General features: G+C 37.5%; 1 protein-coding gene and 1 non-coding gene across 2 annotated transcripts in view; both read left to right on the forward strand.

Annotated features, from left to right (window-relative positions):
- Window positions 1-21,547, forward strand: part of LOC103127361 (solute carrier organic anion transporter family member 1B1) — a 109,318-nt gene that overhangs the window by 10,390 nt on the left and 77,381 nt on the right. Inside the window, exons 3-4 of the mRNA XM_060194477.1 lie at window positions 9,622-9,763; window positions 14,284-14,416. Coding sequence (XP_060050460.1) covers window positions 9,622-9,763; window positions 14,284-14,416 — 275 coding nt within the window. The remainder of the gene's footprint in view (window positions 1-9,621; window positions 9,764-14,283; window positions 14,417-21,547) is intronic.
- LOC132539581 (U6 spliceosomal RNA) lies at window positions 7,038-7,144 on the forward strand. The gene has a single exon (XR_009550922.1). It is a non-coding gene; the product is annotated as a U6 spliceosomal RNA (small nuclear RNA).

A 21,547-nucleotide genomic window follows, 5' to 3' on the forward strand; every position in this document is an offset into this window, starting at 1 on the left:
TGTTAGCTTACTAACTTATCAGATTGTAAAAGTTAGTTTTCTTATTATTGCCATCAAGGTTATCTCTGAACCTCGGTACATGTACTGTGATCTACTGCTCCTGGCAGCCACTTGTTCCTTTTTTTATTCTCCTTTATATTTTATTGGATAGGACAGAGATAAATTAAGAGAGGAAGGAGAGAAAAAAGAGACACCTGCAGCCCTGCTTTACCTGTCTTGAAGCTTTTCCGCTGCAGGTAGAGAGCAGGGGCTTGAACCTGAGTCTTTGCACATGGTCATGTGTGCTGTCAAGCCGGTGCACCACTGCCCAAGCCCCTAGAGATGTATTATTTCTCACTATTAACTTCCCTCTTATAACTGCTTTTGCTGATTCCTATAAAGTTTGATATGTTCTGTTTTCATTTTTGTCTTGAGGAATTTACTTTAAAAAAATTTTTTAAATATATTTATTTATTTATTATTGGACAGAGACAGAAATTGAGAGGGGAGAAGGAGACAGAGAGATAAAAAGAGACAGAAATACACCTGCAGCTCAGCTTCACCACTCAGGAAGCTTTTTCCCTGCAGGTGGAAACTAGGGGCTTGAACTTGCATCCTTGCGCACAGTAATTGTGCTTAACCAGGTGCACTACTACCTGGCCCATCTTGAGGAATTTTCTTTTTATTTCTTGAAAATAAATCAATAGATATATTTTTTCTTTGCTTTTTGTAAAAGTGAAAATGCCTTACAAAATCCCTATGGCAGATTCTGACTATGTTTCTTTCTCTTTATTTTTATTATTATTTCTTCACTGGGGGATTAATGTTTTATAGTCGACAGTAAATACAATAGTTTGTACATGTATAACATTTCTCATTTTTCCATATAGCAATAAAATCTCCATTAGTTCTCTGCCATCCTGTTCTAGGACCTGAACCCTCCCCCCACTCACCCCAGAGTCTTTTACTTTGGTGCAATACACCAACTTCAGTCCAAGTTCTACTTAATGTTTTCTCTTCTGATCTTGTTTTTACTACTTCTGCCTGTGAGTGAGATCATCCCATATTCATCCTTCTGTTTCTGACTTATTTCACTTAACATGATTTCTTCAAGCTCCATCCAAGATGGGCTGAAAACATTGAGATCACCATTGTTTAATAGCCGGGTAGTATTCAATTGTGTATATAGGCCACAACTTACTCAGCCACTCGTCTGTTGTTGAGTACCTGGGTTGCTTCCAGGTTTTGGCTATTAAAAATTGTGCTGCTGTGAACATGGGTACACACAAATCTTTTTGTATGGATATGTTTGGTTCCTTAGGATATATCCCCAGGAGAGGAATTACAGAGTCATAGGGTCTAGCCTTCTGAGTCTCCAGACTGCTCTCCATAGGGGTTGGACTAATTTACATTCCCACCAGCAGTGCAGGAGGATTCCTTTGTCCCCACAACCTCTCCAGCATTAGTTTCTGCTATCTTTTTTGTTGTGTGACATTCTCACAGGAGTTAAGTAGTATCTCATTCTTGTCTTTATTTGCATTTCTCTGACATTCAGTGACTTGGAGCATTTCTTCATCTGTTTCTTGGCCTTTTGGATCTCTCTTTTTAAAATTTCTTTATTGGGCAATTAATGTTTTATATTCGACAGTAAATACAATAGTTTGTACATGCATAACATTTCCCAGTTTTCCATATAGGTCCTCTGTCACCCTTTTTGGACCTGTATTCTTTTTTTTTTTTTTTTTTATTTAAATTTTTAATTTAAGAAAGGATTAGTGAACAAAGGCATAAGGTAGGAGGGGTACAACTCCACACAATTCCCACCACCCAATCCCCATAACCCACCCTCTCCCATGATAGCCTTCCCATTCTCTAGCCCTCTGGGAGCATGGACCCAGGGTCGTTGAGGGTTGCAGAAGGTAGAAGGTCTGGCTTCTGTAATTGCTTCCCTGCTGAACATGGGTGTTGACTGGTCGGTTTGGACCTGTATTCTACCCCCCCAACCACCCCAGAGTCTTTTACTTTGGTGCAATATGCTAATTCCAGTTCAGGTTCTACTTGTGTTTTCTCTTCTGATCTTGTTCTTCAACTTCTGCCTGAGAGTGGAATCATCCCATATTCATCCTCTTTTGGATCTCTTCTGTTCATGTCCTCTCCCCATTTTTTAATAGGGTCATTTGTTGTTGTTGAGTTTGGCAACTTCTTTATATATGGTGGTTATTAGCCTCTTGTCTGATGCATGGCATGTAAAGATCTCCTATTGTGAGGGGTGTCTTTTTTTGGGTAGTGGTTTCTTTTGCTGTGCAGAAGTTTTAAATTTATATAGTCCATTGATTTATTTTTGTTTTAGTCTTTTTTGTAATTGGATTCGTTAGATTGAAAATGTCTTTAAAATGTATATGGAAAAAAGTTCTGCCAATATTTTCCTATGAATATCTGATAGTTGGGAATTTACTTTTGTGTTTGGTGAAATATAGTTGTTCAGTTTCATTCTTCTGCATGTTTTAATCCATTTTTTTTCTAACACCATTTGTTGAAGAGACTCGGCTTTCCCCACTTAATAGTCTGGGCACCTTTGTCAAAGATTAGATGTCCATAGATGTGGGGGCTTATTCCTGGGCTCTCAATTCTATTCCACTGGACAGTGTGTTTATTCATGTTCCAGTACCAAGCAGTTTTGATTATAATGGCCCTATAATACAATTTGAGATCTGGGAATGTGATGCCTCCAGTTCTGTTCTTTCTTCTCAAGGAAGTTTTTGGCAATTCTAGATATTTTCTGGCTCCAGATAAACATTTGTAGCATTTGTTCTATTCTCCTAAAAAATGTGGTTGGGATCTTGATGGGGATAGCATTAAATTTGTATATGGCTGTGGGTAGTATATTCATTTTAATGATGTTAATTCTTCTAAACCATGAAGATGGAAAATCTTTCCACTTCTTTGTGTCTTTTTCTATTTCCTTGAATAGTGACTAACAAATTTCTGTATATGTCTTCCACTTCATTGGTTATGTTTATTTCTAGATATTTTATTGTTTTGTTGCCTATTTATTTTTTAAAGTTTTTTGTTAGTGATTTAATAATGCTTGACAAGATTATAATATAAGAAGAGTACAAATTATGACATTACCTGTGACATATCTTGGGAAAAAATTATGTGTACATTTAGAAAATTGTAAATTTCTCTGTGGTTGGATAGAATGGTCTGTGTGTGTCATTTTAGTTTATGATGTCTATGTTCTTCGTTATTGATTTCTGTCAAGGTGTTTTAGTCATTGTTTTCAAGCTGTTTTTTAAATTTTTCTACTGTTACTACATTGTTATATGTTTCACTTTTAAGTTGTCTTTATATATGTAGGCACTGTGATATATTTACAAATGCAGCATGTATGTGTATGTATACATCCAACATGTATATATATGTGTGTGTGCATATATAAACAATTTTATATCTTCATAGTCTCCTGATCCTTTTATTATATAATGTCCTTTGGGGTGGGGTCTTTGTGGTATTTTTTTTTTTACTTAAAGTCTTATTTTGTCTAATGCAACCTTCTCTTTTTTAAAATTCTGCTTCTCTTTTTCTAAGATTAATTTGTATGTGTGAGAGAAAGAATAAAAATATTACTCAGCATACCTGTTTGTGTTCTGAAGTACTTCTGGCATGCACATCATGTGTCTGTGTCTTACAACTGCACACTCTCCCCAGTCCTCCCTGCTATTAGTTATCATTTGCAGAGGATATATATATATATATAATTTTAACCAGATCACTATTCATCTCTAGCTTATGGTGGTGCGGGGGATTGAACCTGAGACTTTGGAACCTCAGGCATGAGAGTCTGTTTGCATAACCATTATTCTATCTATTCTTTGCCCAGAGAATATATATATATAATTCCCTTTTGTTGCCGTTGTTGTTTTATTGTTGTGGTTATTGTTGCTGTTGTTGATGTTGTCATTGTTGGATAGGACAAAGAGAAATGGAAAGAGAAGGGGAAGACAGAGAGGGGGAGAGAGAGACACCTGCAGACCTGCTTCACCACCTGTGAAGCGACTCCCCTGCATGTGGGGAGCTGGGGGCTTGAACCGGGATCCTTATGCCGGTCCTTGAGCTTTGCACCATGTGCACTTAACCTGTTGCGCTATCCCCGGATATATATTTTTAAGTTTTTTTTTTTTTTAGTTTACTACATATTAGAGAGAGCATTCATCATGGGACATAGAGAAAGAGAAGCCAGACCACCATTCCGGTAGGTCCTGTGACAGGGATTGAACTGGGAATGCGAGGGTGCACAACTATGATGCTCTATCAACAAAGCCATTTTCTTGACCAACTAAATGTCTCTCCCCCACCTTCCTTATTTCTTTCCTGATTTTATTTTATTTTATTTCCTTCTTTTCTTTCAGTTCTTATTCTTTTCCTTTCTGTTACAGGGATTCACTTTTGTGGGCTAGCATTTTCAGAGAGAGAGAGAGAGAGAGAGACATGTGGTTCACCCAGTACAGCACACACATTACCATGTGCAATTACCCGGATTCAAATTGCTAGCACCCGCTTTTAGGGGTGTAGCTACAGAATCATCTCACTGCTACCAGTTTTTTTTTCTTTTCTCTGTCTCTCCCTCTCTGTCTTCTCCTCTGTGTTTGTCTTTCATTTTCATAAAGAAAGAAAAATAAATAAATGGTCACTGGGAATGGTGGCACACAGGCACTGAGCCCCAGTGTTAAGTCTTATAGCAAAAAAGGAAATAATGCGAGAGAAAGACAAAGAGGAAGGGAGAGGGAACTAGAGAGAAAGAAAGGCCACAACACTAAGCCTTCCCCAGTGCAGCAGGTGCCAGGCTTGGATTTGGGTCAGACACATGACAAATTAGGCTCCTTCCCAGGTGAACTGTCTTGTCCAGCCTGGAATATATTTTTCTGCCATTTATTTTTTTTAATTTTTTTATATTTATTTATTTTTCCTTTTTTGCCCTTGTTTAACATTATTGTGGTTATTATTGTTATTGATGTCATTGTTGTTGGATAGGACAGAGAGAAATAGAGAGAGGAGGGGAAGACAGAGAGGGGGAGAGAAAGACAGACACCTGCAGACCTACTTCACCGCTGGTGAGGTGACTCCCCTGCAGGTGGGGAGCTGGGGGCTCGAACCGGGATCCTTAAGCTGGTCCTTGTGTCACGTGTGCTTAACCCGCTGTGCCACTGCCTGACTCCCTTTTTCTGCCGTTTCTACTTCGCTTTTTTAACGTCTTTCCTTGATCTTAAATTCCATCTATATGTGAGATCACCTTGAATTGGTCCTTTTTTTTTTTTTGGCCTATCTCACTTAACATGATTCCTTTAATTTCCACCTAAGAGTAGACAAAGGAGACAATTTTGTCATTTGTAACAGCTTCATAGTGTCCCATTGTCGATATATACCATAACTTTATGAGCCACTCATCTGCTTTTTAGCTTCTGGGTTTAATCCAAGTTTGCACTATTGCAAAGTGTGCTGCTATGAACATTAATATGCATATATCTTCTTGGATAGGTGCATCTGCTTCCTTTGGATAAATCTTCAGGAGAGAAATTGCTGGGTCATAGAGTAGGTCCATTTCTACATTTCTATGACATCTTCAGACTTTTTCCCACAGCGGTTGGGCCAATTTATAAAACATCCATACCAGCAGTGTAGATGGGTTCTTTTCCCCCCACAACCATTATAGCGTTTGTAAGTTGAGAGAGGAGGGGAGACAGAGGGGGACAGAAAGACACCTGCAGACTTGCTTCAACGCTTGCGAATCGAACCCGATATAGGTGGGGAGCTGGGGCCTCCAACCAGGATCCTTGCTATTCGCACCATGTGTGCTTAACCAGCTCCTCTCTCAATTTCTCTCTGTCCTATCCAACAACAGCAACAACATCAATGGCAACAATAGCAATAATGACAACAACAAGAGCAACAAAATGGGAAAAAAATGGCCTCCAGGAGCAGTGGATTCATGGTGCAGGCACTGAGCCCCAGCAATTACCCTGGAGGCAAAAAAAAGAATTCACTGCTCCCAGTGACCAATTTTTCTTTAAACATTTATTTTTTCTAACAGGCTGGGGGTATAGACCAACCTGCTAACACAGAAGCAATTACAAAAGCCAGAACTCCCACCTTCTGCATCCCAAAAAGAATTTTGGTCCATACTCTCAGAGAGGGAAGATGACCAGAGGGCTCTGCAGTTCAACTCCATCAGTACCCGGAAAGAGAAGAGGAAAAAAGGAAAGACATTCAGAAGTAGTACTGGGTGTAGGTGTGACTTAGAAAGGAAGAGAAGACAGGAGCATTCAAGAATAACAGGGCAAATATATAAATATAGACAGATAGTTATAGAAATAATAGTCAACCCATACCTGCCAACCTTGGGAGAACTACTATAGCTTCCAATGGAGGGAATGGAGACACAGAACTCTGTAGTGGGAACAATGCAGAATTATACCCTTATTATCTTATAATTTTGTAAATCAATACTAATTCACTGATAAAATGTAAACTAAATGTTTTCTATTATATTTAATAGGACAGAGAAAAATTGAGAGAGGAGGGGGAGAGAGAGAAAGATGGTCACCTGCAGCCCTGATTCATTACTCATGAAAGTGTCCCCCCTGCAGGTGAGCAGCAAGCAGAGGCTCGAACTTGGATCCTTGCCAGTTACCATAATGTGTGCTTTTAACAGGGTACACTAGTGCTTTTAATTAGAGGTACCACAGCCTGGCTCATATTTTTTATTAATATTTTCATATAGTTTACCCATCATTTAAGCTTTTATGGTTGTTTATGTGATCCCAACATTTTATTCACCAAACATTCTTATAATGAATGGTAATTTCGAATTATTTTTTCTGTCACTTCTTGTACCTCCATTTCTTTAGAGTCAATTTATGAAAACTTAACATGATACATTAAATGTGTTGTGGTTTCTCATTTCTTTTATCTTGTTATTTCTGTTGCAATTTTGTCATTTGAAAAATCAGCGAGGGTAGACTTTGTGAATTTTTTTTCCAGATAGAAAGAGTCGGGGAGTGCTCTCTTTGGCAGCACATATACTAAAATTGTAATGATACAGAGAAGATTAGCATGGCCCCTGCACAAGGATGACACGCAAATTCGTGAAGCATTCCATATTTTTAACCTGAAAGTAACTGCAGTACCTACACTACTTAAATATGGAACACCTCAAAAATTGGTAGAATCTGAGTGCCTTTAGGCAGACCTCTTGGAAATGTTGTTCTCTGAAGAAAATTAATACGGATTGTGTCTTGATTTCTTCTAGTATAAAATAAACTGAGTAACTGCTTTTAATTCATGTTAACGATGATGTTTAAAAAATTATGTATGATGAAACAATAGTGTGTTGTTAAAAAGATCATGAAAACTTGAAAAAAAAAGAATAAAGAGTAGGGGAAGAGGAAGGAGTGGGAATAAGAAAGAAAACACATCAGGGGCTGGAGGTGGCATACCCAATTAAGCACACACAGTACCAAGCACAGGGACCTGCACAAGGATCTAGGTTCCAGTTCCCAGCTCTCCATCTGCAGTGGGGATTTTCATGAGTGGTGAAGCAGGTCTGTCTGCAGGTCTGTTGCAGGTCTCTCTCTCTCTCTCTCTCTCTCTCCTTTCTTCCCCATCCTCTCTCAGTTTCTCTCTGTCCTATCCAATACAATGGAAAAAGGGCTACCAGGAACAGTGAATTCATAGTGCTGGCACTGAGCCCCGGTAATAACCCTGGAGGCAAAAAGTAAATTAAATTAATTAATTAATTAAAAAGAAAGAAACCACAGTATGGAAACTTCCTTCAGTGTGGTAGGGACTGTGCTCAAGTCTAGGTCATATGTGTGACAAGCAACACAGTATCCAAGTGAGCTATTTTGCAGCCTTCTGACTTGGTGATCTTACTTGATATGAAGATTACATTCACCTGTTTTCCATACAGGATATTGGTGACCTTTCCAATTTTTTGTGCAGTTATGTTCTTTCTGGGATTGTTAAGAGGTTTGCTGGTTTCTGTTTCAGTAGTATATCTGTCTGACATACTGCAGACTCACCAGGGTAGTAAGTCATGAAACTATTGTTCCATCTAGTGTGTATCCGTGTGACTGCAGATTCTGCTTCATGGTTTATTGCTCTGCAGTGTGACAGTTGGGCAACAAGCAGACTGGTTCCTCAGGTAGCACCTCCCTAAAAGTCATTAAATCCAAGTTAAACTGATTTTTCTCCCCAGTGAGGTAAAGGAAGTGCGGGTTTGTATCCTAATTATATCAAACATGCTTGGTAGGGGAAACTCTGACAAGAAAATGTAAAATGTCACACATTTTCCTACAGAACTTCTATGTGATTGCCTCCATACTTCCTAGGATGCCAGAATATTTTAGTGGTATTTGTATTTCTCACAGAGGTATTTGTTTAGTGTGTTTGTCTTTAATCCATACCTTCTGTAATTTTGTTGTCATCACTCCCACTCACATTACTGAATCTCTTATACCTTCAACATGCTTTTATGAAATGAATAAAACTTGAAGACTTTTTACTTCTGTCCTGTAATTTAAAGACTGTAGTTGATGATTCTACATTATGTGAATGTTGGTTCACCTTGAAAGAACTCTTCATAATTTGCTTCTACGTCTGTTAGACAAATTTAATTTCCTTCTACTCTGAATCTTTCACCAGCTTAGTAAGACTGGTCTTGATATCCTTATACCATTTGTGTTTCGTTCTTATAATATTTCCTATACCTTATATAATATTCCTTTTTGAAAAGGGTAGTGGATTTCAACATTCCCACTTCTTTCTCCTTTCCTTTCTTTATCCCCCCTCCATTTTAATAGGACAGATAGAAATTGGGAGGGGAGGGGAGGTTGAGAGAGAGACCTGCAGACCTGCTTCACTGCTTGTGAAGTTTTCCCCTGAAGTTAGGGAGGGGTGGGGCTCAAACCCTGGTCCTGTAAATGGTAGCATGTGCTTTCAACCAGGTGCCCCACCGTCCATTCCAGAACAAATATTATTTCTAATATACTGTAATAACATGCAGCTTTTCCTCAACCCTTTCAGCATCATTTGAATTTCCTATTTAAGAAAAAAGTATATACATCTTACCAACCATGGAGATGCCTTTTATCTCTTTGCCCTAAGTATGGCTACATAGTTGTGTTAGATGATGCTTCAGCAAGTGTTTTTAATAACATTAAATACATATTTTTGTCTTCATTTTAATTTGTATTTCTCAAAAAATAGCAAGGTTTCATTAATGACAAAATCTTTTTTTTTTACAGATGCCTTCCCAGAAGTGCTTTCTTTCATAATGCTTAGTTACTTCTTTTTAAATTCTTTAAAAGTAAATTAATGGCTTTAATTAAGAACAACCTCAAATAATGTTACTGTAAGCAAGTCAGAAATATTGCTTTATGATTTTAGTTATAACTTTGAATGAGCTAAGAAGTAGTAGTTGATATAGAAGAAAGGTGGGGATGTATGCTTTCAGTGATCAAAAATAGTTTTTTAAATTTAAACCAGGTTTTTACATAGAAGAAAGATTATTTTAGTTTATTGCATATATAAATATTATATAGTCCTTTGACTAACCATTTTATCCTTTCTGTTCTTTCTTAGATGTTCATGGCAGCCTTGTCACTTAGTTTTATTTGCAAGGCACTAGGTGGTGTCATTATGAAAAGTTCTATCATTCAAATAGAAAGGAGATTTGAAATATCATCTTCTACTGCTGGCTTAATTGATGGAAGTTTTGAAATAGGTAATTTCTATGTCTGTTTTATTACTTAGTGCTGCTATTTGTGGGTATAGAAACTGTTCCTTCATAATCCACACTACTGGTTCTGAAGCAGGGTTTAATCCCTCTCACTCAATGGCAGTACCAAAGTATTGAGAAATATTTTTGGTTACATAACCTCAGATAAGGAGGTTACTACTGACATCTAGTTGTGGAGGCCAAAGATGTTGTTAGACTTCTTACAATGCATAGGGCAATCCCTAAAGCAAATAACTATTCTGCTAATAATGTCAGTGATATAGAGGTTGAGTATAAACTTAACTGTTTATAAATTAATAGTTCACAGGGTTTTTCCCTTCTCTCTTTCAACATGGTTTAGTAAAAAAAAAATGTTGGAGATAGAAATATGATTCCAATGAAAGAAAGAATATTGGTGAAATTTATGTTAAGATTCTGCTATCTTAGAAACATGCTGGGGGTATGGATTGACTGGCCAAAGTCCATGTCCAGCAGAGAAGCAGCTACAGAAGGCAGAACTCCTTCCTTTTGCACTCCAAAAATAATGTTGGTCCATATTCCTATAGGGGGAAATATTAGGGGAAAAAGAACAGAGGGCACTGAACCCCTAGTTCCACTGGAACTCAGGACTTTTGTGAGAAGGAACTTTTGTTTTTGCACTATCACTAAGAGGGAAAAGATTCTGGAGAACACCCAAGGAAGTCAGGTGCTGTTTGTTTCTCTTATCTGAGAGGAAAGAGGGAAAAGGAAGGACAATTATGGAATGATTTTACTCATAAGTGGAATATAGAGAATTGAAACATATTATTCTGAAAAAATAAAAGATATACATATATAGTCAGCCCGTACTATGACCTTGAGAGAACTCTGTGGTTCTCTGTTGGGGGGAAGTGTTGCACAAAGCTTTGGTGATGGAGGTGATGTGTTACATAACCCTATTATCTTATAAATCACTATTAAATCACTTAAAAAGACTACTATCTTAATTGGGTATAAAATTTAGGTTGAAGTTCTTATTTTTAGATAATATAATAGCCTTCAAATGGTTAATATTCTTGTTTACTATAGTTTTTTTATATTGAACACTCAGTTTTTAATTTGTTAAAATAGTTAGCAACACCTATTTATTTGATATAGCTATGTTTTTTTTCTTTTTGTTGGTTTGTGTTGGCTTATAGTATCCCAAAATGTTATGTAGGGCTCATGAGATAGTTCACTTGGATAGGCACTGCTTTGCCATAGAAGGAAGTTTTGATGCTGTGGTTTCTTTATTTTTTTTTTAGGTATTTTTATTTTATTTTATTTATAAAATGGAAAACAGTGACAAGACCATCCCATATCCCATATCCCATCCCCTCCCCTGATCACTTTCTTATTCTTTAACACCCTAGGAGTATGGATCCAGGGTTTTTATGGGGTGCAAAAGGTGGAAGGTCTGGCTTCTATAATTGCTTCCCTGCTGAACATGGGCATTGACAGGTTGATCCGTACACCCAGCCTGTCTCTCTCTTTTCCTAGAGGGGTAGGGCTCAGAGGAAGCAGAGCTCCAGGACACATTGGTGGAGCCATCTGTCCGAGAAAGGCCAGTTGGCACATAGTAGCATTTGGAACTTGGTATCTGAAAAAAGAGTTAACATATAAAGCCAAATTGTTGAACCTAAAGGCTGGAATATTGTAGATGAAGATTTGGGTCTGCGTTTTGGAAATAGCTAGTAAGTCTATTTTAGGTATATTTCAAAGGGTCTATGACTTTTTATTAGTTTTTGCCTGAGCCTGACATCTCATATGCACATGGACCCAGGTTATTGTTATTCTCTTCCTCTGACTGTATAAAAAATGTTATGATTTAAGCGCACATGGCTCAAAGCGCAAGGGCTGGTTCAAGCCCCAGCTCCCCACCTACAGGGGGTCATTTCTCAAGTGGTGAAGCAGGTCTGCAGGTGTCTTTCTTTCCTCCTCTCTGGCTTCCCTTCCTCTCTCTATTTCTTTCTGTCCTATCCAACAACAACAGCAGCTACAACAAAAATAACTACAGCAAGCACAACAACAAGGGCAAAAAAAAAAATGGGAAAAATGACCTCCAGGAGCAGTGGATTTGTAGTGCAGGCACTGAGCCCCAGAGATAACCATGGAGGCAAAAAAAAAAGTGTTATGATTACATTTTAATTCCTTATATATAGATATGTGTGTCTATGTTTCACCCCACCTATTACCAAAGTTCCTTTGCCATCGTATCCTATTCCTATTGCCTTCTATAGCTGTCTTAGTTTTACAGTATGAGTTACTTTTGCTATCACCATTTTTGAAAGTTAATTTACTTTAGTTTTTATCACTGTTTCATAAATAAATAATCGGATAGTTATTTTTTTACATCTTATTTCAGTTTGCATAATCATCTTCAGTTCCATCCATTTTGTTCTAAATGATGCAATGACATCTTTTCTTAATGCCCACATTGTATTCTGTTGAGAATATATCTGATAACTTCTTTATCTAGACATCTCTTGATGGGCATTTAGACTAACCTCATCTTTTGGCTATTGTGTCTACTGTAGCTATGAGCAAAGGTGTTCACATATCTTTTCAAATTAGACATGTTGATTGGATATAAATGGAGTAAAGGTCATTTTTCCAGAAATTATTGAATATGTGGCATAATTTCTGAGCACTGGTTCATTGAAAAAATGTACTTACTTTATGTAATATTCAAGTGATAATTTATCTGAATCTGGAATTAAAAGTTCAGAATCTCTTTTTACTTCAGACAATGAAAACTGTTTTATAGTACCCATAAATTAATGAAAGAATGCCTTTCTTACCAGACAGAGTTTTTTCATTTTTCTCCACTGTAGTAGAATTCTAGTCACTAGAGGGATGAGAGTATTTTGTAGATGTTTATCATGAGGAAATGAGAAATTGTATCTATGTGTCAGCAAGTTTACTGTAAACAAGCCCCCCCCATGAAATAGTTTTAATTTTTTTACTTTACTTCACTAATAATGTCAGGTAATTCAAGAACTTCCTTTCATTCATAAAGCTTTATCCTTGATATCATACACCTTGAAATTACTCTGTGACTTTCATCTTCATAATTATATAACATGATCTTTGAAGGAAGGTAATATAGTTTATGCTCATCTATTTCTATTCTGAGGCCTTCCTTTTTTACTGGACAAAAAAAAATAAGACTCTGTTTTCTATAATGAATCACTTTATTTATCTATATATTTTAACAGAGCAGTGATCAACTCTGACTTATGGGGGTGATTCATTATGGCTTATGGGGGTGGGGATGGGGGTTTGAATCTGGGACTTCTGAGCCTTAGGCATGAAAAGTCTCTTTGCATAACCGTTGTGAATCTATGTCAGCTTTAATGAATCACTTCAAGTAGTTACTTATTAAACAATGAGAATTAAAGGAGGACTGGAAGGAGGAGAGAATGAACCAGAGTATCACTCTAGCACTTGTAATGCCAGGGTCCAATATCAGGACCTCCTGCTTAAAAGTCCAGTGCCTTATCTACTATGCCATCTCCTGGGCACAATAAAACATTTAAAAAAAAAACTACTCTGAGCCTGTAGGTGATCCAAGATATTGTCTGAGGAGATGATGTCATGGCTGGAAAAGGAACAGAAAGCTGGATCAAGGAAGAGAGTAGTTCCCTAATATGGGAAAGTGGTATAAATATTGTTGACTGTAAAAAAAAAAAAAAAAAAAAAACAACTAGTATAGCCACAGGCCCTTAGGAATATAACTAAAATATGCCTACTAGCTATCTATAAAATGGAGTTCCTCCCAACTCTTCATCTTCACTATTCCAGCCTTTAGGATCATGATTGTTCAACAATTTGTTTGGCTTTGTATGTTAACTCTCTTCTTAGCCACCAGGTTCCAGATGCTAGCATGATGCCGACCAGACTTCCCTGGATAGACAACCCCACCAATGTGTCCTAGAGCTCTGCTTCCCTAGAGCCCCACCTCACTAGGGAAAGAGAGAGGCAGGCTGGGAGTATGGATCAACCTGTCAACACCCATGTTCAGTGGAGAAGCAATTATAGAAGCCAGACCTTCTACCTTCTGCATCCCACAATGACCTTGGGTCCATACTCCCAGAGAGTTAAAGAATAGGAAAGCTATCAGGGAAGGGGATGGGATACTGAGTTCTGGTGGTAGGAACTGTGTGGAGTTGTACCCCTCTTATCCTATGGTTTTGTCAATGTTTCCTTTTTATAAATAAAAAATAAATAAATAAAATAACTATTCTGAGAGCTAGGACATAGCTCACCTAGAAGATAGCCAATGTTACTATTTAGAAGTCCTCAAGTTTGAGCTCTGACACCACATAAGATCTCCATGACACTGTGGAAAGTTCCACTGGAGTGGTGTGCTATTGTAATTTTTCTTTGTCTCTTTCTATTTGAGATAAAAACCAAGAATGAGGAGGGAAAAAAAACTGGCCAGGGAATGGTATAAAGTGCTGAATATATAAAAACTATACTAATAATTATTATATCATCCCCTCTAGGAAACTTGCTTGTTATTGTCTTTGTGAGTTACTTTGGATCTAGACTACACAGACCAAAAATAATTGGAATTGGTTGTTTTATAATGGGAACTGGAACTATTCTAACTGCTTTACCACATTTCTTCATGGGACAGTAAGTATGAACAGCTTAGATTTCAGTACGTAATTATTATGTTCTTATAAATGGCTGATATAATTTAACTTTTCCTCTTAAATCTTAGGAATTGAGTATATTTTCATAAAGAAATTACCTATGGCTTCATCCATTAGGATATTCATTCTAAAATACAGATAGTACTAACTAAGATATACAGTTTGATGGATAATGAAGAAATACAATGACTTTTTTAGTGTAACTTTTATACTTCATGTAATTGCCTACAAGATTTTGAAGGTGAAACTGAGTGGTGGTGCATCCTGTTGAGTGCACACATTACTATGCACAAAGACCTGGGTTCAAACCACCTTTTCCCATTTGCAGTGGGAAAGCTTCACAAGTAGTGTAGTGTTGCAGATGATTTCCCTCCCTCTTTTCTCTCTCTGTCTCCCCTTTTGCTTTTGATTCCACTGTCTCTATCCAATCAAATAAAAATGAATACAGCCTTTTTTTAAAAAAAGATTTTGAAAGTTTCACTACTCAATTTATGGAAGTATGGGCTTTCCCACTACCATTTCTGATGATACTTTTCTGTTCCTAAAGTCATTGGGTCTCTGTAGTTATAGTGACAGTTATAATGAAAGAAAAACTAAAAATAGTAATGGCTCAAACAAAATAGAAATACAGTTTTTTCCCCACTTAAAAAGCTAATCAAAAAGTGATGTGATGCTGTTTCTATTTTGTATTCATCTGCATTATATAGCCTCACCCTCATGTTTGAAATTACGTTGTTATCCCAGTCTGCTCAGTAAGGAGAAGGAGAAGCAGGATTCACAGACTGTGACCTAAGAAATATTTTCAGAACCATAATACTTCTGTTGGCTTCATATTATCCAGAACTTTGTTATATCTCAAATCTAGACATAAAGACCTCAGAAAATATATTTCATTACAGATGGCTATGTTCTCAGCTGTACAATTTTCCTTTATTACAATGGAAGGAGAGAAGAATGGATATAAAGTAACATATACTATTCATTTCCAAAACCAAATTCACATGTTTTAGTTGTCACATTAATTTCCTTTTATCTTAAATTTTTGGCCAATATTTTTCTTTCAGTATTTGAAGTACTCATGAGTACTTCTTCCTAGTGCCTTTTGTTCTCATTTTCATTGTATTAGTCTCTCAATTTATTCCTTACCTTTGTGGCTTCCTCATATTACATATCCTTTTCTTCTTTTACTGGTCCCATAATCTCACCATCCCTAAATTCCTATTCAATATTTTTAGTTTTCATTCTACTTAGTTTCTGTCGAGCAGAGGACATGAATTAAATTACTTATACATGAGAGTCGGGCGGTAGCGTAGCGAGTTAAGTGCATGTGGCGCAAAGTGCAAAGACCAGCGTAAAGATCCTGGTTTGAGCCCCCAGCTCCCCACCTGCAGGGGAGTCACTTCACAGGCGGTGAAGCAGGTCTACAGGTGTCTATCTTTCTCTCCCCCATTTTCCCTTCCTCTCTCCATTTTTCTCTGTCCTGTCCAACAGTGATGACAATAACACTAACTACAACAACAATAAAAAAAAACCATGGGCAACAAAAGGGAAAATAAATAAATATAAAAATATTTTTAAAAATTACTTATACATAGTGATTGAAGAAGCAGTTGGAAAATGATGCAATAGTAGTGCATCATGTTTACATGCCTGATGATACTGGCAACACCATATACTAAAACTGAGTAATGTTCTGAGTCTCTGTAGAATGAAAAATAAATAGATACTTAAAGATCTATAGCATGCATCACCTCATAATGATGTCTCCAAACATTCTGCACCTATATATTCATATTCAAAACTGAATTTACCCTCAATCTAAACCTTGTTCAGATAGTTCCTTCATTCTTTAAATAGTGATTCATTTACACACACACACACACACACACACACCTTCTCACATCAGGGTTCTCATCCTTAGCTCATTCTTCATTTCAGCACACATGCATATTCTCCCTATTACTTGCCAAAATTGTCACTCTTTTCACCTTATTGCCCTACTGTAACTGAGACTTCTATCATCTCTGCCCTGTACATTTAGCTCCCAGACTCAACTCTATTCTAATTTGTTTGCTATACTAGACTATTTGTTTTAAAACTTAACTCCAATTATTTTACTCCAGCTTCAATCTATAAATTTCCCAAAGCAGTGCTTTTTCATTCTTCAGATACAGTACCACTAGCAGACCAATAAGTCAATTCAATTTAAGATAGTTTTAGTAGCCTCCAGAATAAGACATTATTTGGAAATCAGGTCTTTGTAAATGTATTTAATGGATGTGAGTTCATTATGGAGTAGGATGGATGCTAAGTCCAATATAGCAAGAGGACATACACATACACACAAAGAAAGAAAGGGCCATGAGACAGAGGATATACAGGAATGGGGTGATAAACCCTAAGCCAAGGAACATCAAGTATTAATATAAGCGCTTAATATAAGCAATTAATTAATAATAATAGTTAATATAAGCACCTTTTTCATTGGGATGAGGGAGTTAGTGGTTTACACTGCAGTTGTTGAAGCTGTGTACAATTTCTCATCTGACTGTGATATCTGAAAAACACTCATTTTGCTGTAAAGTATTGTATCAGAAAGTTTACATTTTAATACTCTTAAAAAGATGTTTTGGGAGTTGGGCTGTAGGGCATCAGGTGTGAGCCCTGGCTCCCCACCTGCAGGGGAGTCGCTTCACAAGTGGTGAAGCAGGTCTGCAGGTGTCTTTTTCTCCCCCTCTATGTCTTCCCCCTCCTCTCTCCATTTCTCTCTGTCCTATCCAAAAATGACAACAATAATAACTAAAACAATAAAAAATAAAACAAGGGCAACAAAAGGAAATAAGTAAATAAATAAATAATATTTTTAAAAAGATGTTTTAATGAAATATAAATAGAGGGCTATCTCTTGTTTGTGACTTTAATGTGGATTGGGTTAAATTTGGGAACTCAGAACCTCAGACCTGAAAGTCTGGTGTACTACCTATTGGTGTTATATTCCAGACCAAAATTAAGGTAATACAGAATGGGACTTTTTTAAAGGTAGATATATACGTGTTTCCTTTTAAATTTTTTATTAGTGATTTAATAATGATTTAAAAAAATTACAAGGTAACAGTGTTACAACTGCACACTGTTCCCACCACCAGAGTTCTTTATCCCTATTCACTCAATTGGAATCAACAGCAGTTCTCCTAAGGTTGCAGATAGGGGTTAACTATTATTTTTAAAACTGTCTGTCTATATTTGTCCTTTTTAAAAAATTTTTTTAATTAAGAAAGGATTAATTAACAAAACCATAGGGTAGGAGGGGTACAACTCCACACAATTCCCACCACCCAATCTCCATATCCCTCCCCTGATAGCTTTCCCATTCTCTATCCCTCTGGGAGCATGGACCCAGGGTCATTGAGGGTTGCAGAAGGTAGAAGGTCTGGCTTCTGTAATTGCTTCCCCGCTGAACATGGGCATTGACTGGTCGGTCCATACTCCCAGTCTGCCTCTCGCTTTCCCTATTAGGGTGTGTCTCTGGGGAAGCTGAGCTCCAGAACACATTGGTGGGGTCTTCAATCCAGTAAAGCCTGGCTAGCATCCTGATGCCATCCGGAACCTGGTGATTGAAAAGAGAGTTAACATACAAAGCCAAACAAATTGTTGAGCAATCATGGACCCAAAGCTTGGAATAGTGGAGAGGAAGTGTTAGGGAGGTACTCACTGCAAACTCTAGTGTACTTCTCCTTTCAGGTATATATTTTGCAGTAGTTTATGGATACATGTGAACATAAGCTCTCTCTCACAGAAACTGATGTATATCTAGGTTATGGGACTTTGTTAGAAAGTGAACCACCTGAGATAAAATTAGAGTGTACTATAAAAGGAAAGGTCTCACCCGAGTAATAAAGCTGAAGGGTTGTCATTCCACAAGTGAAGTCTCTGGACACAGTCTGAAGTGAAGCATGTTGAGGTGGCAATTGCTGGTTAGGTTGTGATCGGCGGGTGCAATATTATTTGATATGGATTGGGAGAGGCATACGGGAAAGTGGGCCCTATCCAAGAGTTCCAGGACTGGGGGAAGTAGGGGCTCTATAGTGGAGATGTGAGGTTCCTGCTGTCTTAGGGTTCAAAGAGACAATCGATAGTTACTGTTATCATCACATTATTTGTTAATTGGGTTAACTTTGAAAAGTCCTTTTGTTATGGTTTGCTGTACAGTACCCAGTATCTTGTATATAGCTGTGCTATTGGATGCTTCTGATCTTCTTGGTCTAGGCTTTTGAGAGAGTCTGCATATCAAATACACACCCTATATATTAAAAGGATTCAGTTTGTGTTTTGAAAATCTTTGAGACATACAATTGATTTTCCCCCTCTCATATTAATTAACTAGTGATTTATATGGCTACATTTTGCTAGGAGTGTACATAAACACCATTCCCACCAACAAAAGACTGTGACCCATCCCTGCCACCCACTCCCACCCCCCACTGACCCAGGAAGCTGCATGTCTACCCCCCACCACAGGGTTTTTACTTTGGTGCCCTACTTACAATTTGGTCAGGTCCTGCTTTTAGTTTCCCTTTCAGATCTACTTACTCAACTTCTGTTGATGAGTGGAATCATACCATATTCATCTTTATCTTTCTGACATAGCTCACTTAACATAATTCCTTCTAGCTCTGTCCAAGATGGGTCAGAGAAGGTGGGTTCATTGTTCTTGATAGCTGCATAGTATTCCATTGTGTATATATACCACAGCTTTCTCAGCCACTCATCTGTTGTTGGGCACCTGGGTTACTTCCAGGTGTTAGCTATTATGAATTGTGCTGCTATGAACATAGGAGTACACACCTCTTTTTGGTTGGGTGTTATGGAGTCCTTGGGGTATAACCCCAGGAGAGGAATTACTGGATCATATGGAAGGTCCATGTCTAGCCTTCTGAGAGTTTTCCAGACTGATCTCCACAGAGGCTGTACCAATTTGCATTCCCACCAGCAATGTAAATGGTTCCTCTGTCCCCACAACCTCTCCAGCTTTTGTCGCTGCTGTCCTTTTTGACGTATGACATTCTTACAGGAGTGAGGTGGTATCTTAGTGTTGTCTTAATTTGCATTTCTCTGACAATCAATGACCTAGAGCAGTTTTTCATATGTTTGTTAGCCTTTTGGATCTCCTCAGTAGTGAATGTTTTGTTCATATCCTATGCCCATTTTTGGATGGGGTCATTTGCTTTTTTGGTGCTAAGTTTTCTGAGCTCTTTATATATTTTGGTGATTAGTTTCTTGTCTTATGTATGGCATGTGAAGATCTTCTCCCATTCTGTGAGGGGTCTCTCTGTTTGTTTAATAATTTCTTTGGGTGTGCAGAAGCTTTTCAATTTTATGTAGTCCCATTGGTTTGTTTCTGCTTTAGTCTTCCTTGCAATTGGGTTTGATTCATCAAAGATGTCCTTGATGTGTAGGTGGGAAAGTGTTTCATGAATGTTTTCCTCTAAGTATTTGATTGTTTCTGGTCTGACATCTAGGTCTTTGATACATTTGGAGTTGATTTTTGTTTCTGGTGAGATAAATTGGTTCAATTTCATTCTTCTGCATGTTACAACCCAGTTTTCCCAGCACCATTTATTGAAGAGAGCCTCCTTTTTCCATTTAATCCTTTGGGCCCCCTTATCAAAGATTAGATGTCCATAGGTGTGGGGATTTATTTCTGGGCTTTCAGTTCTGTTCCACTGGTCTGTGTGCCTATTTTTTTCCAGTACCATGCTGTTTTGATGATGATGGCTTTATAATATAGTTTAAGGTCTGGGCGTGTGATGCCTCCATTTTTGTTTCTTTTCCTCCAGATGGTTTTGGCAATTCTAGGTGTTTTCAGGTTCCAGATAAATGATTGTAGTGTTTGTTCTATTCTCTTAAAGAAGCTTGGTGGAACTTTGATGAGTATTGAATTAAATTTGTATATGGCCCTGGGGAGAATATTCATTTTGATGATATTTATTCTTCCAAGCCATGAGCATGGGATATCTTTCCATTTCTTGGTATCAGTTTCTGTTTCCTTGAGTAGAGACTCATACTTTTCAGCATACATGTCTTTCACTTCTTTGGTCAACTGTATTCCTAGGTATTCGATTGATTTTGCTGAAACAGTAAATGGGAGTGATTTCTGGGTGTCTTCTTCTTCAGATTTAGTGTTTGCATAAAGAAATGCCACTGATTTTTGTACGTTGATTTTGGAGCCTAATACCTTGCTATATTGCCTAATAAGTTACAGTAATTTTCTGCTGGATTCTTTAGGTCTTTCTATGTATACTATCATATCATCTGCAAATAGTGAGAGCTTGACTTCTTCCCTTCCAATCTGTATTCCTTTGATTTCTTTCTCTTGCCTGATTGCTATGGCATAACTTCCAATACTAAGTTGAAGAGTAATGGTGACAGTGGATAGCCCTGTCTAGACCCCGATCTGAGGGGGAATAATTTCAGCTTCTGTCCATTGAGTATGATGTTGCCTGTAGGTTTGCTATATAGAGACTCCACTATCTTGAGGAATTTCCCATCTATTCCCATTTTTTGTAGAGTTTTGAGCATGAATGGGTGTTGGATTCTGTCAAAGGCTTTCTCTGCATCTATTGAGATAATCATGTGGTTTTTGGCTTTGCTTTTATTGATGTGGTGAATGACATTGATTGACTTATGGATGTTGAACCAGCCTTACATTCCTGGGATGAATCCCATTTGGTCATGATGAACAATCTTTTTGATATGTTGCTGTATCCAGTTGGCCAAGATCTTGTTTAATATTTTGCATCTATGTTCATTAGAGATATTGATCTGTAGTTTTCCTTTTTTGTTCTGTCCCTATCAGCTTTTGGTATCAGGGTGATGTTGGCTTCATAGAAGGTGGAAGGGAGTATTCCTGTTTCTTCAATCTTATGGAAAAGCTTAAGAAGTATGGGTACTAACTGTTTCCTGAAAGTTTTGTAGAATTCATTTGTGAAGCCATCTGGTCCAGGACTTTTGTTGTTGGCGAGATTCTTAATAACGGTTTCAATTTCTTTGTCTGTGATTGGTGCATTTAGATTTTGTAGTTCTTCTTGGTTCAGTTTTGGAAGGGCATATG

The sequence above is a fragment of the Erinaceus europaeus genome, chromosome 7, assembly GCF_950295315.1.
Source record: "Erinaceus europaeus chromosome 7, mEriEur2.1, whole genome shotgun sequence".
Lineage (NCBI taxonomy): Eukaryota > Metazoa > Chordata > Mammalia > Eulipotyphla > Erinaceidae > Erinaceus > Erinaceus europaeus.